At 36.5% G+C, this 22,557-nt stretch overlaps 1 protein-coding gene and 1 long non-coding RNA gene across 2 annotated transcripts; one reads left to right on the top strand and one right to left on the bottom strand.

Annotated features, from left to right (window-relative positions):
• The first annotated feature begins 2,289 nt into the window (after nt 1-2,289).
• Nucleotides 2,290-3,254, top strand: LOC147791395 (uncharacterized). Its single transcript, XR_015422316.1, has 2 exons — nt 2,290-2,504; nt 3,092-3,254. It is a non-coding gene; the product is annotated as an uncharacterized LOC147791395 (long non-coding RNA).
• Nucleotides 3,255-17,791: 14,537 nt separating this feature from the next.
• LOC111800230 (BTB/POZ domain and ankyrin repeat-containing protein NBCL) lies at nt 17,792-20,017 on the bottom strand. The gene is made up of 2 exons (XM_023683830.2): nt 19,373-20,017; nt 17,792-18,861 (listed from the first exon to the last, which is right to left on the bottom strand). Exons 1-2 carry the CDS (start codon nt 19,859-19,861, stop codon nt 17,899-17,901), a joined length of 1,452 nt encoding a protein of 483 aa, XP_023539598.2. The 5' UTR covers nt 19,862-20,017; the 3' UTR covers nt 17,792-17,898.
• Nucleotides 20,018-22,557: the final 2,540 nt, after the last annotated feature.

Raw genomic sequence — 22,557 nt, forward strand, 5'->3', positions numbered from 1 at the left:
TGATGATGGGTGCCATGTTTGTATCATGTCGATAGATCGACCTAGAACACAACCCTAAGAGCATAAATAACAATATTAATATAAATATCTAATAAGTGTGTATTACTAAATGTAATATAGAGATGATACTAGAATTGTGTCATAAGAGATGTTAAGAAGAGAACTATAGGGATCTCATGCAGGTTGTGTGTATAAGCATATGGATACTTCCGCTTGAGATGATGAGTGCGGCTGCGCATTGTATGATGATGAGGGTGATCATGGTGAGCATGACACTAGGGGTTTGTTGACCTTTGGACATCGCTATAGACAGCTAGCTTGACCAGAGAGGGTCTAGGGAGTGTGTGAACCGCCTAGAGATTCGCACTCGCACGTGTGGGTCGTGTGTAGCGAAGTAATACACATCCATAGTAGTCTGGACTGGATGCCTAGATAGAGATAGATCCCTAGAGCATGATTGCATGTGTTTGCATTTAGCACGACCCCTATAGTGGGGTCACTTACTGAGTATTCTTCGAAATACTCAGGTCGTGTGTTACATCACTTTTCAAGTAAAGGCAAGGCGCCCATGTACGGATGACGACGACATCACGAGCAGAGACCATGACACTTGCATAGGGTAGAATGGGTCTTGCTTTCATTGTTTTAAATTATTTTGTATCTGTTTTATCTTGAAGTTCAATATTTTGTATCAAACATATAATACCATGACAGTGTTTTCTAGAGATGAAACTGTTTAAATGTTTTCGATATTTATACTAGAAATGATATTTCTTTAAGAGTTATATTCCGCATATTAGCGGAGCATGAGACGTTAGTAGAAATTTAGAGTCGTTACATTTTCGAACACGTACGTTAGGCTAGAATAAGATGTTTTTAATTTAAAAATTTATTTATTTTATTTAGTCTTTCATTATGTGGATCTTAAAGATGTTTTCAAACCAAGACAAACAAATTTGAACTTGTGCAAGCAAAACCAAAAAATTTCAAGTCTATATCCTTAACAAATGTCATTTGGATAATATATATATATATACACGATCTATTTCTTGTTAGATAAGTTTTATCTATCCAGCGATAATTTGACAAATACTATTTCCTTGAGATGAGTTGTTCAAGTTCTTCACCCTAATCTTAGGATCCTCATTAGCGTTCTAATCAGAAATATATAGAATCTCAACAAGCCCAACGACCTTCTGCAAAGATTTACATTCAGAATTTGGGCGCTGCACTGGCCTCTTCGCCAACCAAGTTGTGGTCGACCTCCTCGCAAAAATCGGCTCCTTCCCCCACTGTGGCGACTCTTCCAGCTTCAACACTGTCTTCATCCCTTACTCCGAGGGACGTGGTTCCCTCTCCATCCATTAAAACTTCACCACCTACTATGGTGTCGGGTACTTCTCCACTGGCTCCGCCTACTGTTCCGTTGCCGGCCTCCATTCCTCACAATGGTGGTGCTATGAACAGAAGCGTTATCTATGGATCTATCATTGTGGCTCTTTACCCACTCCTGATGATCTCTTTGTTATTCAGTTAAAATATGTTCGAGATATTCTTACTCGTGCACATTTTCTCGATAGCAAACCAATCCACAAGGCGTAGACCTCACTCCGTCTCCACCCCACCTCACTCCGTCTCCACTCCTCTCTTTCTTTATTCGTCTAAAATACACCCTAGAGTCCACATTCTCAGTTTCTGCCTCTTCTTCATCTCTTCTTCATTGCCATTATCGAACCTCTCTCCCTATCTCTTGTCCTTTTCTCATAATAGAGTCATTGTCATAATTCTGAAGCCTCTACTCTATGGTGCACACCCCATGGAATTCTTATGATAATTTTCCATTCTCTCTCTCTCTCTCTCTTTTTTGTTTGTTCTATTCCACGCTTGACCAAGGCCTTTCAAATGTCCCTCTCTCTTTCTTCTCCTTCTTCTTTTTGGTTTTCCCTCCTACTTCGTGAGTTAGACATATTCTTATCAAAGTTAAGGCACCATCGCCGCTGCCTGACGATCCCTTTGCAATTTTTGATGGCCAAGAAAATAATATGTAGTTCAACAAGACGTCTCCTCTGAGGTTGCTAACATCTTCATAAAAAGTGTTTCTTGACCTCTCTTTAAATTTTTAAAATCCAAACTTCATGTTCGTTCAAATTCAACGCACAGCTTGTCGAGTGGGGGTGTTAAGGATATTATAATACCCGAGTTTTTAAATAAAGAAAAAAGAACGGTCATGGTCAACATAGGGGTAAAATGGTCATTTTTTATGGGGTCTTGTTGGTTGGGCATAAGAGAGAAAAAAAAAAGAGAAAGAGAGATGAGAAAGGAGAAAGGAAAGGAAGCTAGGGTTTGGGAGAGATGAAGAGTAGAGAAGCCAAACCACCTTAGATCTGTCGTTGGAGATCGAATCCAAGGCAAGAAACTTCGAAGCAAGACTTCTCTGGGTGCTCGAAAAGGAGTTTGGGTGGTGGATTCACCCATTCCAGCATGAAAATCCGAGAACAAACAAAGTAAGATTCCGAACTTCTTGTTTTGATTTTATCTAGATCTGAGGAGTTTGTTGAGCGTTAGATATGTAGTTTTTGAGGTATGTAACTAGATACACAGGTTTCTTGAAGTTTCTGGACGAAAATCAGAGTTTAGGCAAAGTTCGGGTAAACCGATCAGGAACAGAAAACGTGATTTTTTTCGTATCTTTGGACGACTTAAACTCATTCTGTGCTTAAGAAAAAAATCAAGGAAAACTATACTGTAAAAGTAGAATATGAGATCTACAATATTCGTGAGGAAAATTTGTTGATATGGATTACGGATTGAAAGATAAGAAAATCTGAAGAAAATAGATCGAAAACACGAAAACGCTAACATCTAAAAATTTGAAACACACGCAAGATAGAGAAAGAGACCGTCACGCGTCGACCGCGAACGAAGGAGCATGGCAGAGTCGGCGTGCACCATGTGGCGACATTCCACGACATTCCACTGGCGTGCACCAGAGTAGAGATAAGACCGTCGATACCTACTAAGATAAGGATGCGAAAGGAGCCTACAAGTAGGTTGATTACTGAGTATCTTTCTACTCTTTTTTTTTTTTCAGGTACCAGTCGAGGTGGGGAGGTGTCACAAAGGGGTGTCGTTCTAGAGCGTCAGTCCTGGTCTTTTTGGAGTCTTTTGTATTACCCATTTGTAATATTTGAATTTAATTTTGGTGCCGTTGACTTCCTTTTCTTGTTTTAATTTTATCGGATTTTTATCTTCTATTTTATTTTCTTTTTAATTTTTATTTCTTTTCGCTTTCGTCTTTTAGTCCCCATTCGATTTTCGAAGCCTAAAAAATCGGGTCATTACAGATATATAGTCATGAATTATAGTTTATCATATATATCATATTTGATCTTTTCTTATAAACAAATATTTTGTATTAGGGCTTACTATAGTTATCATATTTGCCCTCTTATTATAAGCAAATATCTGGTATTCGTTTATTATCCCTCTCATATTCTTTGTAATCTATTTATTTTCTAAATGATTATAACTAAAAAAAACTTTCATTCCGTGTGGTATTTTTAACAAATATTCTCATTTAAGACTCACATTTAGCATGTATTGATAAAATAAAAAAAAGTGAGGTCAGAAATAAATAATTTTTCATAGCTTTATGATGTGAATCATATCTTCCTTTTCGGGTTCTAAACCTCTTCCAATAGGGAAAAATAGCATACAGATATACCAATCTCATGCATCATGGATTGTTCTTCAATGTATTAATTTACGTTGAGTTTGACATCATTTTAATTTTGCCAAACATATAATTGTGTCTTTTAACTTTAAAAAAAATAAAATTAAAACAAGGACATATCAACACTTATAAAACATTCATATACTATTTCTTTGAGATGAAATGTTCAAGTTTTTCATATTCACATTTGTTGTATTAAGAAAAAAAAATTGTTTATTTGAACTAAAAATGATAAGTTACAATTCTGGTTCGTTAACTTTATGTTTAAGTCGAGTAGATCCTTGCAAATTTAGATATTATTTAAATAGATCTTAAATTTTAAAAATGTCAAGTAGTTCCTAAACTTTTTTAAATTTTATAAATTTATTAGGCATAAAATTAAAATTTATAAATGTTGGCTAATTAAATAACACATCAAGAAAAAGGTATAGACATGATGGAATTCTTGTTGACAAATGTTTGGTGTAAACTCATTTGGTTGGATCTTAGGTTGAGGAAAATAAGGAATTTTATTTGTCTTTTTAAGTTTTTTTATCTCGATCAATTTCTCCAATTCCCAAACCTCATTGCATCATCATGCCCCGTTACAATCTTACCAAATTAAAAAGATTTTAGCTTTCCATTATTATTTTATTTTATTTTATTAATTAAGAGGCCTAAACATTCGAATATCTAATATCTTTGTAGAAGATATATATGTACTTCTTTTATTAAATATATTATTGCGTCTATAATTTTCCTATTGATTTCTATTTTAATTTTTAATTCTACTTCTTTTTATTGTTAAAATATTTAAATTCTAAAGTTACGTAGTGGTTCCATTATTCTTGTTATAGTCTATATATATATTGATGGAAGGGAGAAGTTTTCGAGATTGAAGACTGAAAGGTGAGTAATAAGATTTATAATCTTAATCTATATTCGGAGTAAGGATAAGTTACTGTAATCCCTATGAATTTAATTAATTAATATCTCTTCCGCTTTAACGTACTCTGTTATGGCATAATCATTGACCAATGTTCTAAAGTTCTAGGTCTTAACGCTCTAAAACTATAAGTTTAGCAATTCAATGTATTTATTTTCGATAATCGTATTTTATTATGTTAAGAATGAGAAATAGAAATAGAATTGGGATTGAAAGTATGATCTTCATTCAGGTTTACCACGTTTAAATAGGATACAAACTATCAACTAATACCTAAAAAGAGAAAAAATATATATCTAACTAAATCTGGTAAATAAATAAAATATACTGTTAATCAAATCTATTCTAACAACTCCCTAAATATCTGAGATATATTCTAACTAATTATCACGGTAAAATATCCTCTTAATACTCCCCCTCAAGTTGGAGAGTGTATGTCGATCACACCCAACTTGTCCTTCAAAAAGTCAAATTGCTGTCTTCCCAAAGCTTTAGTAAAAACATCTGCCAATTGCATTTTGGTCGAAACATAACACGGTTTGATGATTCCAGCTTGTAACTTTTCTCGAACTATATGACAATCTATTTCAATGTGTTTCGTACGTTCATGAAAAACTGGATTGGCTGCTATATGTAATGCTGCTTGATTATCACAATATAATAATGCTGGTTCGGACAGTGGAACATTCAAGTCTTGAAGAATGTATCTTAACCAAGTTAACTCTAAACAAGTATTTGCCATAGCTCGATACTCGGCTTCTGCTGATGATCTGGACACATTAGTCTGCTTTTTAGACTTCCAAGAAATAATTGAATTTCCGAGGACAATGCAGAACCCAGAAATAGATCGTCTGGAAGTTCGACAACCACCCCAGTCAGAATCGCAATATGCCTGTAATCTTAAATTGTTTTCAGATGGCAATAGAAGTCCTTGACCAGGAGTGCCTTTGATGTACCTCAGAACTCGAAGAGTTGCCTCCCAATGTGGTTTTCTTGGTTCATGCATAAATTGGCTAAGCATACGAACTGAATAAGCTATGTCAGGCCTAGTGACGGTCAAATATATTAATCTGCCAATCAACCGTCTGTATTTACTTGGATCATTCAACTTCTCTCCTTCAGTTAAAGAAAGTTTCAGATTTTGCTCCATAGGAAATTTGTCTGGACGTGCTCCTGTAAGACCTGTGTCTTGAAGGATGTCTAGAGCATACTTCCTTTGAGACATAAAAATTCCTTTTCTAGATCGAGAAAATTCAATGCCTAGAAAATATTTCAAATTTCCTAAATCTTTGATAAGAAATTTCTGGAGTAAACTAGTCTTGAGATATTGAATTTCTTCGAGATCATTGCCTGTCAATAGAATATCATCAACATAGATTAGAACTGCAGTGAAAGAAGTACCTTTACTCTTAGTAAACAAAGAGTAATCTGCTTTGGACTGAGTGTAGCCTGCATTTTGTATAGTTGTAGAAAATATGGAGAACCAATTGCGAGAAGCCTGTTTTAATCCATAAAGAGATTTATGGAGCCGACATACTGTATTCTCCCCCTGTCGGCGAAGACCTGGTGGTAAAGACATATAAACTTCCTCGTCTAGATTACCATGGAGAAAGGCATTTTGAACATCCAACTGATGGGTGAACCATTTTCGAGCAGCAGCAACAGTGAGTAAGCAACGAAGTGTAGTAAGTTTCGCTGTAGGGGAAAATGTTTCTGTGTAATCAATACCTTCAACCTGAGTGTATTCCTTTGCTACTAGTCGAGCTTTATAACGTTCAACAGAACCATCAGAGTTGTATTTAATTTTGTACACCCAACGACAACCAATAGCTTTATGACCAAGTGGTAGAGGAACGAGAGACCATGTATGATTACGTTCCAAAGCTGCAATTTCATCATTCATAGCCTGCTGCCATAACGGGTCGCCAACTGCCTCGTCATAGGTTTTAGGTTCTGTCTGGGATGTAATAAGAGCTAGAAAAGCACGTTGAGTAGGAGAAAAACGAGAGAATGAAAGGTAATGATGAAGGGGATACCTGGTGCCAGTGCCGGGACTTGAGCTAGAGGTTAAATGATTGGCTCCAGAAGACATCTCATAATCCTTATGCCAAGCTGGAGGCTGTTTAGTACGAGTAGAACGTCGAAGTGGAGCTGATGTATCAGGTGGGATAGGATTGGAATTAGTGGGCGAATCTGGAGAAGGTGGAGGAGACGACGGAGTAGTAGGTGAAGGGATAGGAGGTGAAGGAGGAGTAGGAGGTGAAGGAATAGAAGGTGGAGGATGGATGTTTGAGTAGGATGGATCATGAAGTGGTACAACAGGAGTCGAAGGAGCTAATGTCGAAGTTTGTGAAGCTGATGAAAAAGGAAAATCATCTTCACAAAATTTGACATCACGGCTGATAAAGAATTTGTGAGATTGCATGTCATACAACTTGTAACCTTTATGACCACAAGGATATCCTACGAAAACACAAGGAGTTGCCCTAGGTTCAAATTTTTGCTTAGGATGTACTATAGTTGCATAACATTTACAACAAAAAACTTTAAGATGATAAATGTAGGTGGTCGTTGGTAGAGTGCTTCAAAGGGTGTCTTGTTAGATAATAATGGTGATGGCGTTCTATTTATAAGATAAACAGCCGTTAAAATGCACTCTCCCCAAAAATTAAGTGGAACGTGTGACTGAAAAAGAAGAGACCTAGCTACATTTAGGATATGGCGATGCTTGCGTTCTACGACTCCATTTTGTTGTGGAGTATAGACACAAGTGCACTGAAATTCAATACCACAAGAAGTAAAGAATGGTTGCAAAGATAGGAACTCAGTCCCATTGTCTGATCGAACTATCTTGATAGTAGTATGAAATTGAGTTTGAACGAATTTAACAAAGTTCATTAACAAATGATGTACTTCTGACTTATGTTGCATTAAAAAAACCCAAGTACATCGAGTAAAATCATCAACAATAGTGAGAAAAAAACGCAAACCAGAATGGGTAGGAATTTTATGTGGTCCCCAAACATCACAATGTATCAGATCAAAAGTAGAATGGGTTGTTATTGAACTTCTTGGGAAAGACAACCTAGTTTGTTGTGCTAACGGGCAGATACTACAATTATGAGAATAACTCGCATTATTAAGATGCAATTGATCAGCTAGAAATTAAAAACGAGAAAAGGAAGGATGACCTAGGCGTAAATGCCACAAATCAGATGACTGAGATACTTGATGAGCTGAAGATTTGATTGGAGATGAAGAAATATGATAGAGACCTCCAAATTGTTTACCCGAGCCAATCATCTTCCCCGTAGCCAAGTCCTGCATAACACAAGAATCAGGATAGAAGGTGACATAACATTTCAAGTTATTGGTAAGTTTGCTGATCGACATTAGGTTTAAATTGAATGAAGGCACACATAAAACGTTGTTTAATTGAAGGTTAGGGCTAAGGGAAATATTGCCAGTATGTGACACACGTGTTGTCTCTCCATTAGGCAAATTTATTGTAGACATGATGGCAGCCTTTGGTTCAGTCATAACAGAAGATTTTGATACTATATGATCCGTAGCTCCACTATCGAGAATCCATGAATTAGAACTCGCAGAGTTAATAGATAATGTAGATATGGGAAACAAACCTGCAACATTGATGTGATTGTCAGAATTACCAGAAGGGTGATGATTGATTGCAGATAAGGCTTGTGCTATCTATCGTAATTGCTCAGAAGAAAAATTTGGAATGGAATTAGGTGACTGTTCTTCTGTATTCAACTGTGAAACATCGGCCATATTTGCAGATGATCGATATCCACGGTTATTGTGTTGATTGTCTTGTCTTGTCCTTCCAGAATTATTTTTCTGTCGACACCGATCTTCTGTATGGCCCCTTCTATCACAAAACTTACAGTGAAACTTAAGAATTCGACACTCATTAATTGTATGACCACTTTTATTGCAGTGTTCACACAATTTGTCCTTGGCGAATTTTGAATATATTGTTTTCTTTTGCACTGCTAATGCAATCGAGATTTTCTCAGTAGGTTCGGAAGTTACCTGACGCTGCATCTCTTCTTGTACAAGTAATGAATAGGCTTGCCTCACATTAGGTAATGGAGACATCATCAATATGTTAGATCTCACCGTTTTATAAGACTGATTGAGCCCCATGAGCAATTGCATCAACTTGTCTTCTTCGCGTTGATCAATATGTATTTGACGTTGATTACAGGTAAATGGTGTGCGGTACGCTTCCAGTTCATCCCAGAGTGCTTTGAGCTTGGTGAAATATGTTGACAGTGCCATGGTTCCTTGTGACATCTTTGCTATCGAGTTTTGTATTTGAAAAATTGCTGGAGCATTCTTTTGTGAGAATTGATCGTGAAGATCAACCCACACTTGATGAGCTGTCTTGGCGTGAATAATGCCTTTAGCGATATCTGCTTCAACGGAATGAGTTAACCAAGATATTATCATACTGTTGCACTGATTCCAGAGTTCGAATTTGGTTGAATTTGCATCTTGGGACGGTTCCTCAATTGTGCCATCAATGAAGCCAATTTTCTTCTTGGCAATAAGAGCATGCATAACTGATTTACTCCGGGATTGATAATTTGCTCCATTTAATTTGATTGGAACAAGTGAATATCCTGGCTGATCAGAGTGATGAATATAGTACGGATGTGTTAAATCAACATCCGAAATTTTGAAGCTGGATTTGGCTGATTCCGCCATAAAGGAAATTTTGATATTTAAGAACACCAAGATCGGTGCTCTGATACCATGTTAAGAATGAGAAATAGAAATAGAATTGGGATCGAAAGTATGATCTTCATTCAGGTTTACCACGTTTAAATAGGATACAAACTATCAACTAATACCTAAAAATAGAAAAAATATATATCTAACTAAATCTGGTAAATAAATAAAATATACGGTTAATCAAATCTATACTAACAACTCCCTAAATATCTGAAATATATTCTAACTAATTATCACGGCAAAATATCCTCTTAATATATTATGGTATTCATGGGTTAGGTCCGGTTGTGACATTTTTTTAGATTCAATCTAATTTTTTGAGTTATTAACTTTTTCAACTAAAGTACCCTTATCAAATAATCATTTTCAATAATACCGATATGTTCGAGTGATTAAGGAAACAAACTTGAAATCTATTAGCACGCATGTCTTAATCTTTTTGTCCATGTTTAAAATATTGTTTTGTTTAATGTTTTGGGCTAAGCTTGAAACGTAAGAGTTCTTCTTAGAAATAGCCTAACATGATCTTGAGCATGTAAAGTCTTGTTAGCGGCCAATGGTGCATGTGGGAAGTCACCTATTTCATGGATACCTCATTAGTCGCCCTAGGAGATAAGGCCGTAAGGAACATTTTACCCCATATTTTGGTTTTCGCTTCTAATGTTTTCCAATGACTCTCAAACTCCCCTAACTTATACAACTCCTAAGATAAGGATTCATGTAGCATTTCATAATATTTGGAGGTCATTTACGGCTTGAACTATACGGGGTCCTCCTTAGGGGCATTATGGTCATTTTCTACTATTACTTGGTTTTCCTATCTAATCGTATCCAATGACTACCAAATTTCATACATAAGCCCAACATAATACAATATGCACATCTTAAAATTTCATATGAAGCGGAGTTCATTTACTGGGTGATTTAAATGTTACCTAAATCCCAAGAGACTTGATTGGTTTGGGGTCTTAACTCACGGTTCTTTGGATTTTTCTTTCATGGAACCTTAGTTCACACTTGTTTTAAGGTTCATATAGATGTCCAAGTGATTCCCTACAAGTATTTCTTGAGAAAAGTCTAGGCTGACTAGTTACCTCTTGTTCGGCTTCGGGATCTTATTTCTTGAGCTTCTGGTACTCATTTTCCTCCGAATTTTTTGTAGTAGCTTCTTGAATGAGAATAGTTTCTGAAACCATTGAGAATTTTGTGAGAACCGGTCAGAAATGGGTTCAATTTAATAAAAAAACTAAAGAGGGTCAGTTTTAGAGTTGATGTAGTCGGTTTAGTTGAACCAGCCATGTCATTGTCTTCTACCTCCCGCAGAGGGAGAAGATGATTCGTGGCGTTGCTCCTCCGTCTGAAAACGAAGTACGCCAGCCCATTCCAGCGTTTCTCCCCTCAATTCCTTCATGAAACTTAAAGATCTATCAAGGAAGATTTTGGGATAGATATCTCACCTGCTCATGAACTACAATGTAAGTTACAAACGTTCAAAGTCGGGAGAAAACTCGTTTTGTGGCTGGAATAAACCCTATTTAATAACATCAATCAATGTTTGGTTACGACAATGCAAACACTATTAGACCACTCCTCCTTCACCAAAGATCTTCCTTAAACCTTTCTTAAACTAAAGGAATAATTCTTAGAGGTTTTCTAGGCATGGTTGAGGCGAATTTTGAGTTCTTTCCTCAGTCTGCAACTTAATCCAGAACACGATTTTTCAGTCTATTGGTCAGCTTGTACTAGGTCGTCTTAGCCCTCGATTCCTTCATCAAACATGTTCCATTTAGTCCTCTCAAGCTATTGGAAACATCAATTTTGGGCATTAAGGGTCGTAAGCAAGAATTCAAATTTCTTCCCCAAAACGTACCCAATATCAAATTTCTTCGATTACGCTTGTTCCTAAGGTTGTCTCCCTTCAAGGCCTTCTTTGAAAATTGTGTAGAAATGTTAGGTTATGGAGCCTGCTACTTATTTATAGCTTAGTCAACGGTTATACATAGTAAAACTATATTTGGTAAATGACATATAAAGTAAATTGTCATAAATATTAAATAGTATAGTAAAAAGTTATATATGGTAGATAGTTATATGGTAAAGCTATATATAGTAAGTTAAACCATATATATATCCCCTCAGGCATAGCTTGAAAAGTTACTTTTTTGTATTCTCTATATTCTCTCTTACTCTCTTACTGTACATACTTGGAGTCATCAATACAAATCCTTTAGCCAGAGTTCTCCTTGCATTTTCTCTATCCTATTCTTTGTATTCATCTAGATCGAGTGTGTGCGTTGTTGTGCGATCCTAACAACTGGTATCAAAGCCAAGGCAAAATTCACCACGATCTGTGAAGATGGAAACCTTAAAGATTGGAATTGAGAAGTTCGATGGATTCAATTTCGGTTTCTAGACAATGCAGATTGAAGATTATCTGTATCATAAAGATCTTCACGAACCCCTGTTAAGGATGATGACAGATACCATGACCACGGAGTAGTGGAAACTCAAGGATCGACAAGCGTTAGGGTTGATCCAGTTGACACTATCCAGAAACGTGACGTTCAACATTATCAAGGAGAAGACAACGTCAGATTTGTTGAAGGCGCTATCGAATATGTACGAAAATTCATCAGCTATGAACAAGGTGTATTTGATGAGGAGATTGTTCAATCTACAGATGTCTGAAGGTGGATGTGTTGTTGATCGTAAGTCAATTGAGTTCGGTGGAAATTAATTTCGAGGATGAAATTAAAGCATTGATTTTGATGTCATCTTTACTCGAGTCGTGGGATACTGTTGTTACCGCAATCAGCAGTTCCCGAGGATCTGATAAACTGAAGTTTGATGAAATTCGAGATGTAGTTCTCAACGAAAGTATTCGCAAACGAGAAATTGGATATTCATCTAGTAGTGCTCTCAAATGTTGACCAACGGGGAAGAAGTAAATCGAAGGGCCCAAACAAAGGGCGATCAAAATCAAAGAACTAAGAAAAATCTCCAAATAGACCAAACATAACGTGATGGAATTGTGGAGAAAAAGGTCACTTTCGGACAGACTGTACAAAGACCAAAGAGGAAGCAAAATCACAAATCTGGAGATGATGATTCTATAAATTCAACCAAAGACATTGTGGATGCTCTAATCCTCAACGTGGACAGTTTGATTGAATCCTGGATTTTGGATTAAGGTGCATCTTTTCATTCGTCTCCAAATAAATAGTTGTTCTTGAATTTCAAGTCTTGAAATTTCGAGAAGGTGTATCTTGCCGACAACAAAGATTTGGAGATTAAAGGAAAAGGTGCCTGCATAAAAACTTCGGCAGGAAATCAGTGGACATTAAAGGATGTCAGATATATTTCTGGTCTCAAGAAGAACTTGATCTCTATTGGTCAGTTGGACAACACAGATTATGCAACAGAGTTAGGGAAGTGTTCGTGAAGATTATGAAGGGTGCTATAGTGGTAGCACGTGACACAAAATTTGGAACCTTATACACCACTGGAGGGTGTATGAACATAGCTGTTGTTGCTGAGAGTGCTTCAAATTCAAGTATATGGCACAATAGATTTGGACATATGAGCATGAAAGGAATGAAGATGCTGGCTGCGAAAGGAGTTTTAGAAAGTCTAAAATATGTTGATGTGGGTCGTTGTGAGAACTACGTTATAAGCAAGTAGAAACAAGTCAACTTCACAAGGACTGTTAGAGAATTGAAGTGTGGTTGGAAATGATCTATATAGATGTGGAGCAAGGTTCCAAACCAACGAATCAAGTGGGAGTTGAGCTTGAGTTGCAGGGAAACTCATCTAGTGATGTTGTAGCAGATACTCATGAAACTCCTGAGACTATTGCTGAGAAACCAGAAACGGAGCAAGATTCCAAAACAACAAAGCAAATGGGAGTTGAGCTTGAGTTGCTGGGAAACTCACCTAGTGATGTTGTAGTAGATACTCATGAAACTCCTAAGACTATTGCTGAGGAACCAGAGGTGGAGCAAGGTTCCAAGACAACGAAGCAAGTGGGAGTTGAGGTTGAGTTGAGAAAAAAGTCATCTAGCGATGTTGTAGCAGATACTCAAGAAACTCCTGAGACTATTGCAGAGGAACCAGCGGTAGAACAAGTGACACCTGAACTGGTGTTGAGAAAATCATCCAGTACTATCAAAGTACCATATATGTATGTACCTTCATTACACTATATGTTGTTGATGAAAGGGAACCAGAGCCCTTTGATGAGGCCCTACATTTGGAGGATACAACCAAGTGGGAGCAAGTCATGGATGATGGGATGTCTAGGCTTCAAAAATGCTTTGTACTTAGGCTGAGTACGAAGATGATATGAATGACTGACTATCTGGAAGAATTGGGCAAGAAGCAGCACGAAAAGATTTTTTATAGAGATAGTCAGAGTATAATAGAGTTGGTGAGAAACTTGGTCTATCATTTAAAGATAAAACACGGAAGACAATACTATTTCACTGGTAGGTTAGTGAAAGATGGTGATGTGTTTTGAGAAGATAGAGAGTGCAAAGAATCCAGCAACTATGTTGACAAAATGTGTTGATGTTGGAATATTAAGGATGTGCAAATCCTCAATTGGTATAGTGCAATGAAGATGCTCATGGTCGTTTGAGAATGAAATTCTTGGTTGACTAGATCAGTCTCCAAGTGTGAGAATTGTTAGGTTATGGAGTCTGCTGGTTATTTGTAGCTTAATCAACGCTTATACATAGTAAAACTATATTTGGTAAATGACATATAAAGTAAAGGAGACTCCTGCTTATTTGTAGGTTAGTCAACGCTTATACATAGTAAAACTATATTTGGTAAATGACATATAAAGTAAATTATCATAAATAGTAAATAGTTATGTAGAGTAAAAAGCTATATTTGTTAAAGTTATATATGGTAGATAAATTTATATATAATAGATGGTTATATCTGATAAAGCTATGTATAATAAGTTAAACCATATATATATTTCCTCAACCGAGCTTTGAAAATGTACTTTTTGTATTCTCTGTATTCGTACGTACTTAGAGTCATCAATATAAATTCTTTAGTCAGAGTTCTCATTACATTTTCTCTATTATATTCTTTGTATTCATCTAGATCGAGTGTGTGCGTTGTTGTGCGATCCTAACAAGAAATAGATTGAGATAGGATTTGTCCATCGAAATTTTTTATATCTTTGGATTTAATTTCGAGCTTTCCTTGGAATTTATTCAATGGTGGACGGAGTTGAGGGAATAAGATAGGGGCACTTCCAGAGCTTTCTTCCTTCACCAAACCTCTGTCGTGTAGGAACAGGTTTGAATGAAAAAGATGGTTTGCAGCTTCCAAATTTGGAGAACATCCGAGGATACAATACCCAAAATCTAAACGTTTTTAACACTCAATTAAGGTCTCGATTGATCTCGATTCTTGTTTCTATTAATTGCCCCTACCTCATAATTTATAGAGGAATGCTCCACCGCCATTAAATCGTCCATAATCATCACAATTTCTTCCTTGAGTTTTTTGGATTTTTCGTCGGAAACATTTTGCTCTCTGACCAGGGCTTTACCGACCTCAAGTTTGAATTCTAGCCGTTGAATATGTTGTGTTGTGGGTGTTCTAGAACCTCCCCAATTTTGGAGGAGATCCGAGGCTGAGAATGGAGTTTAGTGGATTTTGTGCAGATGGCCACCGTAGACATCCAAATCTGTTGAAAGGGGCATTTTCGTAATTATTCACTCTTCCAGGGGCATTTTGATAATTTACCATTTTTATTATTTAAATATTATTATTTTTGAAAAATCCAGAATTTTACGAAAACTTTCTACCCGTCCTTGACCATTTTCCCCTACTTGCGCACCTTGAAAATCTTTCCCCATAAAATGTTAAAAATACAAGAACTTCACTCATTCTACTTCCCTTCTTAAGATGAATGGTGACGTAGTAGTCTATGAGAGCATATGGAAGCCGTGTAGCTACAAGAAGATTCTTAGATCCTTGTCGTTTTAGTCTGTTATGTATTTGGTTTTTGTAATAAACTATTTATTGTATTTCTATAAAATAATTCCCGCAAATTTATACTCATTGTCTCATCTTTGTTATTTGTTGTAAAACTTATACATATTTCGTATTCAAATATTGAATTTCATTGTCACCCTTCATTTGAAAATAAATAAAAGTTACTGAGTCGTTTAAACTTTGGATCTTCGCATGTGATTTGAAGCCCCAACAAACTAAAGCCCACAACCCACAGACAGAAACCCTAAGGCATTTTATGTTCCTTAAGGCATTATAGTTTCCTTGGGTTTGGTTTGATAGGTTTACCAATTTTTCATCGGTTGAGGGCTTATTTTAATCGGTTCAGCCTATTTTCAATGATTCAGTGAATTTTAACCGTGTAGGACTATTTCTACCGGTTCGACATTATTTTGACTGGTTTAGAACTATTTCCCTATAGTTGTACTTGGGTTAGACCAACTCATCATTAATTAGGGTTGGACCAACTTTTTTTTTAGCATATTTAAGTAGGATTTAGGAGTAATATGTTGAGATATGATTCGAAGATATGATTTGAAGTAGTTGAGATATGATTCAAATATTGAGATTTTAGGAGATTGTTAGTAGATTTGAATTTATCTAGATTTGCATGATTTACTATTTCTGGTCCAGTGTATTAGCTATAAATACTGGAATTGTGTAACCCTCTAAGCATCGAGTCAGTAGACAATAATAAAGCACTGCAGCATCCATCTATTTTATCCATTCCTATCTCTTTCACTATTCCCTTTCCAACATAATAGACCATAACCCATGATAGTTGTGGTAGGTTCGAAGAGGTAAATAATCTTATTGTTGGATGCTATATATTTGATTGGATGACTTGTTTGATATATTCGAAGATACATGCTTGATATATTTGAAGAGGAGGGAGCGTTACGATAGTGTTAGGAATCATGACTCTCCACAATGGTATGATACTGTCTACTTTGAGCATAAGCTCTCCTGGCTTTGCTTTGAGCTTCCCCAAAAGGCCTCACTACAATGGAGAGAGTATCCCTTTATTATAAACTCATAATCATTCCCTAAATTAGGGGAGGTGAGACTTTCATCATCCAACATTGTCAATTAATTTTTTTTTTTTTTAAATTTTGAACTAAGAGTATTTGTATAGACCCAATTTTCGTATAAAATTTTCAATATTTCATAACTTCTTCAAAATTAAGAATGAGCTCTCCTCCTCATCGTACAAACAGTGCCTCTTGATATAAATACCAATTAATTTGATTTCATATCATTTCTTCACTACAATTTTCACATTGCATTAAAGAAACATTAGAAGTCTAATTCTCAAAAGAAGAATCCAATATTCAAAAACCATATTTTTTAAAACAGGAATGATGAAGAAGAACTTAAAGTAAAATTCTGAATTCATTAGTAATTCTCTTTAAAAGCAAGACGTTAAAATAATGTAATGATTGAAGCAAAAATAAGTGTTAAAAAAAGTTAGGCAGAAAAGGGGTAAGAACGTAGAAAAAAAAAAAAAAAAAGAGGAAGAACATAGATGGGTTTGGCAGCAAATTTGGTTTGAGTCAGTATCCAATTTTAAATTACCCAAAGAGACACAGAAAAGGAGGCAAATTAGGGTTCTGAAAAGCAAAGCGATTCTAAATTAGGAAAGAGAGAGGGGACATAAAAAAAAAAAAAAAGAGTATTGATTTAGAGGAAGAAATGAATCCATATTTAATAACATCAATCAATGTTTGGGTCACATTCATTGTTGCCCTAATGCATGACAGCCACAACTCTCCTCTTCTCTTCTCTTCTCTTCTCTTCTCTCTCCAATACATTATTATTATACTTCCAATTATACTTCCATTGCATATAAAACCAAAAAATGTTGTGCTCGCTAATTTGTATTATGGAGGGCAGGTGGGGGACAAAATAATATTTAAAACAACAAAGGGCCCAAATGATATAAAACCAAGTAGATGAGAGTTTTATTATTTTATTATTAGAAAATAAACCCACAAAAGTTTTTATTTTAATAAATTTGATAATTGAAGCCATGTGTGTGTATAAATATATAAATATATAAATATATAAAGAATTTGGGGTATAAAGAAGAAGAGTATGAAAAGATTGACCTGAGAGAGAGAGAGAGAGAGAGAGAGAGACTGTGTTCCAATCAGAGAAGCAGAAGAAATTTAAAGGAAATATGTCAGATTCTATCCCTTGTCTCTTCTCTTCTCTTCTCTTCTCTTCTCTTCTCTTCTCTACTCTCCCACATCGATTACTTCATACCTTGATCACTGAACTCATAAGCCCTACAAAGAACCCAAATAATAAAAAAAATAAATCCACACAAAACTGAATTAATTAGAAAAAGAACTGACATTATAATTGATGCAATCATAATTGATTCCCCAGAGATGATTTCTTTTAATTTTGAAATTATGTAACATTTTTTGATGGCTGCGCTTCAAAAGTCATGGGAATGGTGGTACATTGTTGGAACACAGCCGCCTTGTGAGCCATGCCGGTGATCCTCTTCTCCATCCACTCTAGAGGCACCCATTTGTGAGGCTCCCAGATTCAAATAAACTAATCTCGAATCCACCTTCAAATTGCTGCTGCTGCTGCTGCTGCTATGATCCTCGCTCATTGGCGGGTAAATTGGAGAGGATGAAGCGTTGATGTTAGCATTGGCATTACCTTCCTCGCGGGAGAGAACTAAGGCTGCGGACTGGACCAGCTCGAGGCAGAGCCTAAGCTTGTTGGGCTCGATGTGGGTTAGTCCAGGGACAGCGCCTTTGAAGAGGAAGTCGGAAGTTAGGGTTCTTAGGATATCCAATGGTGTGATGCCATCGAGGGTTCGGACATTTGGGTCGGCGTGGTGGTCGAGAAGCACGGCCACCATGTCCGGTGACACCATTTCAGCTGCCATGTGAAGTGGGGTTTTGCCAGTGGGGCCAGCTGGGTAGTTAACGTCGGCAGCTCCAAGCTCAAGCAAAGCCTTGACAACTTCACGGCTACAATTCTCAACAGCATAATGTAAGGCCAATGCTTCATCAAGATTCAACCCTTCACCCATTACCATGAGTTTTACAAGCTCAACATCGGAGGAGTCTAACGCCCTTCTCATTCGACGAATCTTTTGATCTTCGAGATCGGCTGCGACCGAGAGGTCGTGATGGTGGTGATGGTGGTGATGGTGAGGCATTAGAGAACGGCGGGCCAGAGATGATTTTAAACGAAGCTCTTCAATTTTAGCTACTACATCAATGGGAAGATGTTTGGTAAGCACCTCTGGAGGGAGACCGGATTTAGCAACAAGGTGAGAACAAGTGGACCAAAGTTGATGCATGTCTTGTTTTCTTGAAGCTAATAACACTTTCATTACATCTTCAATCGATGCCTTCTCCACCATGCTCGCCAGCTGCTTCTGCAATACAACAACAAAAAATAAAAAATAAAAATAAAAAGGATGTTCTTAGTTTTTGCTAAAAAAATTGAAAGAATTCAGAAATTTTGTACTGTTCACCTGCCAAAGATTTCATTTCCAACAAAAACCCAAATGAGGAAAGTGGATTTTGGACAGGGAGATTTACGTTTCATTGTAGAAATGAATAATCAAAACTCCAAATTTAGAAACGCATTTCTCAAACGTCAAAAACAATCGAAGATTCAGAGATATTATTCAAGAAATTCAAAAAAAAAAAAAAAAAAAAAAGAAATATATATATCCACAAACCAAACCAATTCCATTCCAAGTTCATCAAGAATTGAAATCCAAGAACAAAATCTCAATCCCACATGAGATAATAGGATTTCACCTCCAAAATTATAGAATCCAAAGCAAAAATTGAAAAAAAATAAATAAATAAAAAAAAATCACGGTTCCCAAGAAATACGAAAATACAAGAAAAACTACAAACAAGAAAAAGGAAAGGAACCTGAGTGAGCAATGCAAGCTGTTGAACGCCGAAGGATCTAGCAGCGGAGAGAGTATCAAGAGCAAGTTGAACGGCGGAGGTACAATGCGTATGCCAACACCCTCTCTCACCGCAATTAGGGCGAGGCTCTTGCTTCTGCGGCACGATTGAAACTTGTCCACTGTACAAAAACTGCAACAGCAACAAAAACACCTCATACCCCACCGAGTTCACCGGAATGACTTGACTGCTTCCCGCCCTCGACGATGACGACGACGACGACGTCGGCGACCCCACCCTAGCACCACCCAGATCGAGGCCGGACGAGGTGGGTGTATCCGGCCCACAGAAAAACTTCCGAAAGAACAAACTCCTCGCCGCCAAGATGCAGCGGTGAGCGTGAACCAGACGCCCCTCCACGCTGAAGGTGACATCGCTGAAAGCCTGGCCGTTGATGAGAAGATTGAGGTAGTCGAGGGAGAGAGATCTTAGAGAGTCCTCAAGGCTCATGGCCGGTCAATACAATTAAGCTTCTCAAAGTTGGTTAATTCTGAAGAGGAAAAGCTTCAAGACAAGAAAAAGGGTTTCATTTGGGGTTGGTTGTGGTGGTGGTGTGTTGGTATTAGATATTTTTGCACAGAGGTTTGAGAGAGAATGGAGAAGAATGGAAAATGGATGGGCCTTTTGGGCGGCTGAGCTATATATTATAAACCCAATTTTATTATGAGAATTGTTTTTAGAATAATATTACATCACCAAATTAAATTAAATTATTTTTTGTTTTTAATTTCAAATAAAAATATAGTGTATGAAGATGAAATTGGTGATGATAGTGGAGTTATGTGGGGTATTATTATAGAAATAATTAGTGGGTTTTGATGGAACCATTTAAACCTCACTATGTATGAATTTGTAAGAAGTGAATGAAAAGAAACAAACATTACTTTATGTTATTGGATGAAGAAATTTTGTTAAAAAAGGAAAAGGAGAAATAATAATTGAAGAGAAAAGAGAAAAGAGTGTTGGATGGGTCCGGAGGGTTCAAAGCTTCCTCCACAGAACTGCCCTAAAAAGTTGATTTCGTTTTGAGGGAGAGAAGGAGGAAGAGGTGCACGTGGGAACTGGATTGGCACGTGCAGATGTTGTTGAATTGGTTTACATGAAAATAAAAAAGAAAAGTGGAATAAAAGAGTGGTAGAGAGAGAGGGGGGGAAATGAAATCCATTGGATTGACAGCACATCCCACTGACTGTCTTATGATATCAAAGACCATGGATTTGACATTTGACTTGTCTTTTCACTCTGCTACTCTCTCCACAGCCCCACCCCCCCGTCCCTCTCCTCTCTTTTATTCCCTTTCTCTCTCTCTCTCTCTCTCTCTCTCTCTCTTCACCTCTGCTAGTGCATTTTACTTGTACACAACTTTCCCCTCCTATCCACATCCATTTCTCCCTACCACAATTACCAATTACAATTACCTTATATTTTTACTCCTACCACCACTCACTTATTCATCCCTTTTTACCATCCATGTTACTAACTCAATCATTAACATTAACATATTTCATGCTTTCTTCATATATATATATATATATATCAATGTATGTATTGTGATGTTGACGTGCATCTAAATTCAAGTATGTGTACGGAGCATGTTTTCAATCAATATGGGTCATAAAAAATGGATATCTAAATAATAATTTTAAATAAAGTTTTGATACGCCTTTAATCTATTTTGCTTTCACTCCAACACAAAATAAAGTTTATGAGAGAATCAAATGGGAGAAACATAGATTTAGAGGAAATTGACGTATTTTTTTCTTTATAAATAGCATAAATCCAATATACATTAGGGTGTAATCAAAATTTTTAACCCTTATCGAGCTTCTAGACATACTAACAGGCAATAAATCATCATCATGCTTAGTCATCATAGTGCCTCTATATACATCATGCCAAAGTCCCATGGCTTAAATAAATCAATAATACTCATAATTAGGGTGCGAAAATCCCTAAATCAAACAAATAAAGTAAAGTACCGAAATCCCTAAATCAAACAAACAAAGTAAAATGTTTAAATATTCATTTTACTATGTTTAAGTGGATCATTCATTGGTTAAAATAGTTATATAACGTGTTCATAATCATTTTTTTTTCCAAGTTTTAGTCGATTCCTATCGATATTTCTTCAAGAAATATCCAAACGATTACTTACTTGCTCGGACATGTTAGAGAGATCAGTTCTTAGGATTCCCTTGCCTAGATCAACTATCTTCACATCAAACAGGGTCATAGTTTTTAAGTCCCTTAGGTATCTTTACATCTTGGATACAATGACACGGTTGTCGTCTCCTCAACTCCTATGATTTGTTAGTGTGATTTGAATCAAGGACTCGAGTGTCTTCTTGGAGATAATCTCCACGTTAAAGGTTGATGAGATCACTTGCTCTTTAGGTACCTCTCTCTAGAAGGATCATATATGGGGTTGGGATCCTCCTTCCCAGCCTCTACAAGTGTAGTTTACCATCGGGTGTGCAATGACATTATCTAAATTATGTTGACACATTACTTACACTTTTTATTTACACACCAAGTCACCCCAAGGCGCTACTCATTAGCCTAACTACAAGGGACTTTTAATGACGTCACATACTAACTTGAGGGTAAAAAAGGCGATGAATTTTTTTCATTTTTGAAGTGAGATGGCACAATAGATTAATTAAAAACTTTAAGAACAAAAACACATTAAATAGTAAAACAATCAAAATACAAAAATGTATACATGATTTTAGGTACCCAAATACATCCAAAATACAAGATATAAAGAGAACTCAGATCTAAAGACCTAATTGTAGCTGCATAGTTCTTGGATGCTCCGGCCAATCCATCTAAAAAAAATTACAGAATAGCAAAGATGAGTATAAAAATACTCAATAAGCCACCTATTCGTAAGCTCTCTTCAAATTTCTTCTCTTATTCCATGTTTTTAATTTTATGTGCCTAACTAGGCTTTGCCAACTCCATGGTCATTGACCTCCTAATTCCATCAAGCTCATTCATTCCATTGAACCTTATCACTTCAAGTCTAAGAGTGTACTTCACCCATAAAGGTTATTTGGAGTGGTAGGTATACTTAGCTAGTTGGTTACTAATCAATTTTGTCCGTTACGCGATCTAATTAAATTATAAACTGCCTAAGGGTTTTT

This window comes from Cucurbita pepo, chromosome 8 (genome assembly GCF_057944985.1).
Source record: "Cucurbita pepo subsp. pepo isolate OVF chromosome 8, ASM5794498v1, whole genome shotgun sequence".
Lineage (NCBI taxonomy): Eukaryota > Viridiplantae > Streptophyta > Magnoliopsida > Cucurbitales > Cucurbitaceae > Cucurbita > Cucurbita pepo.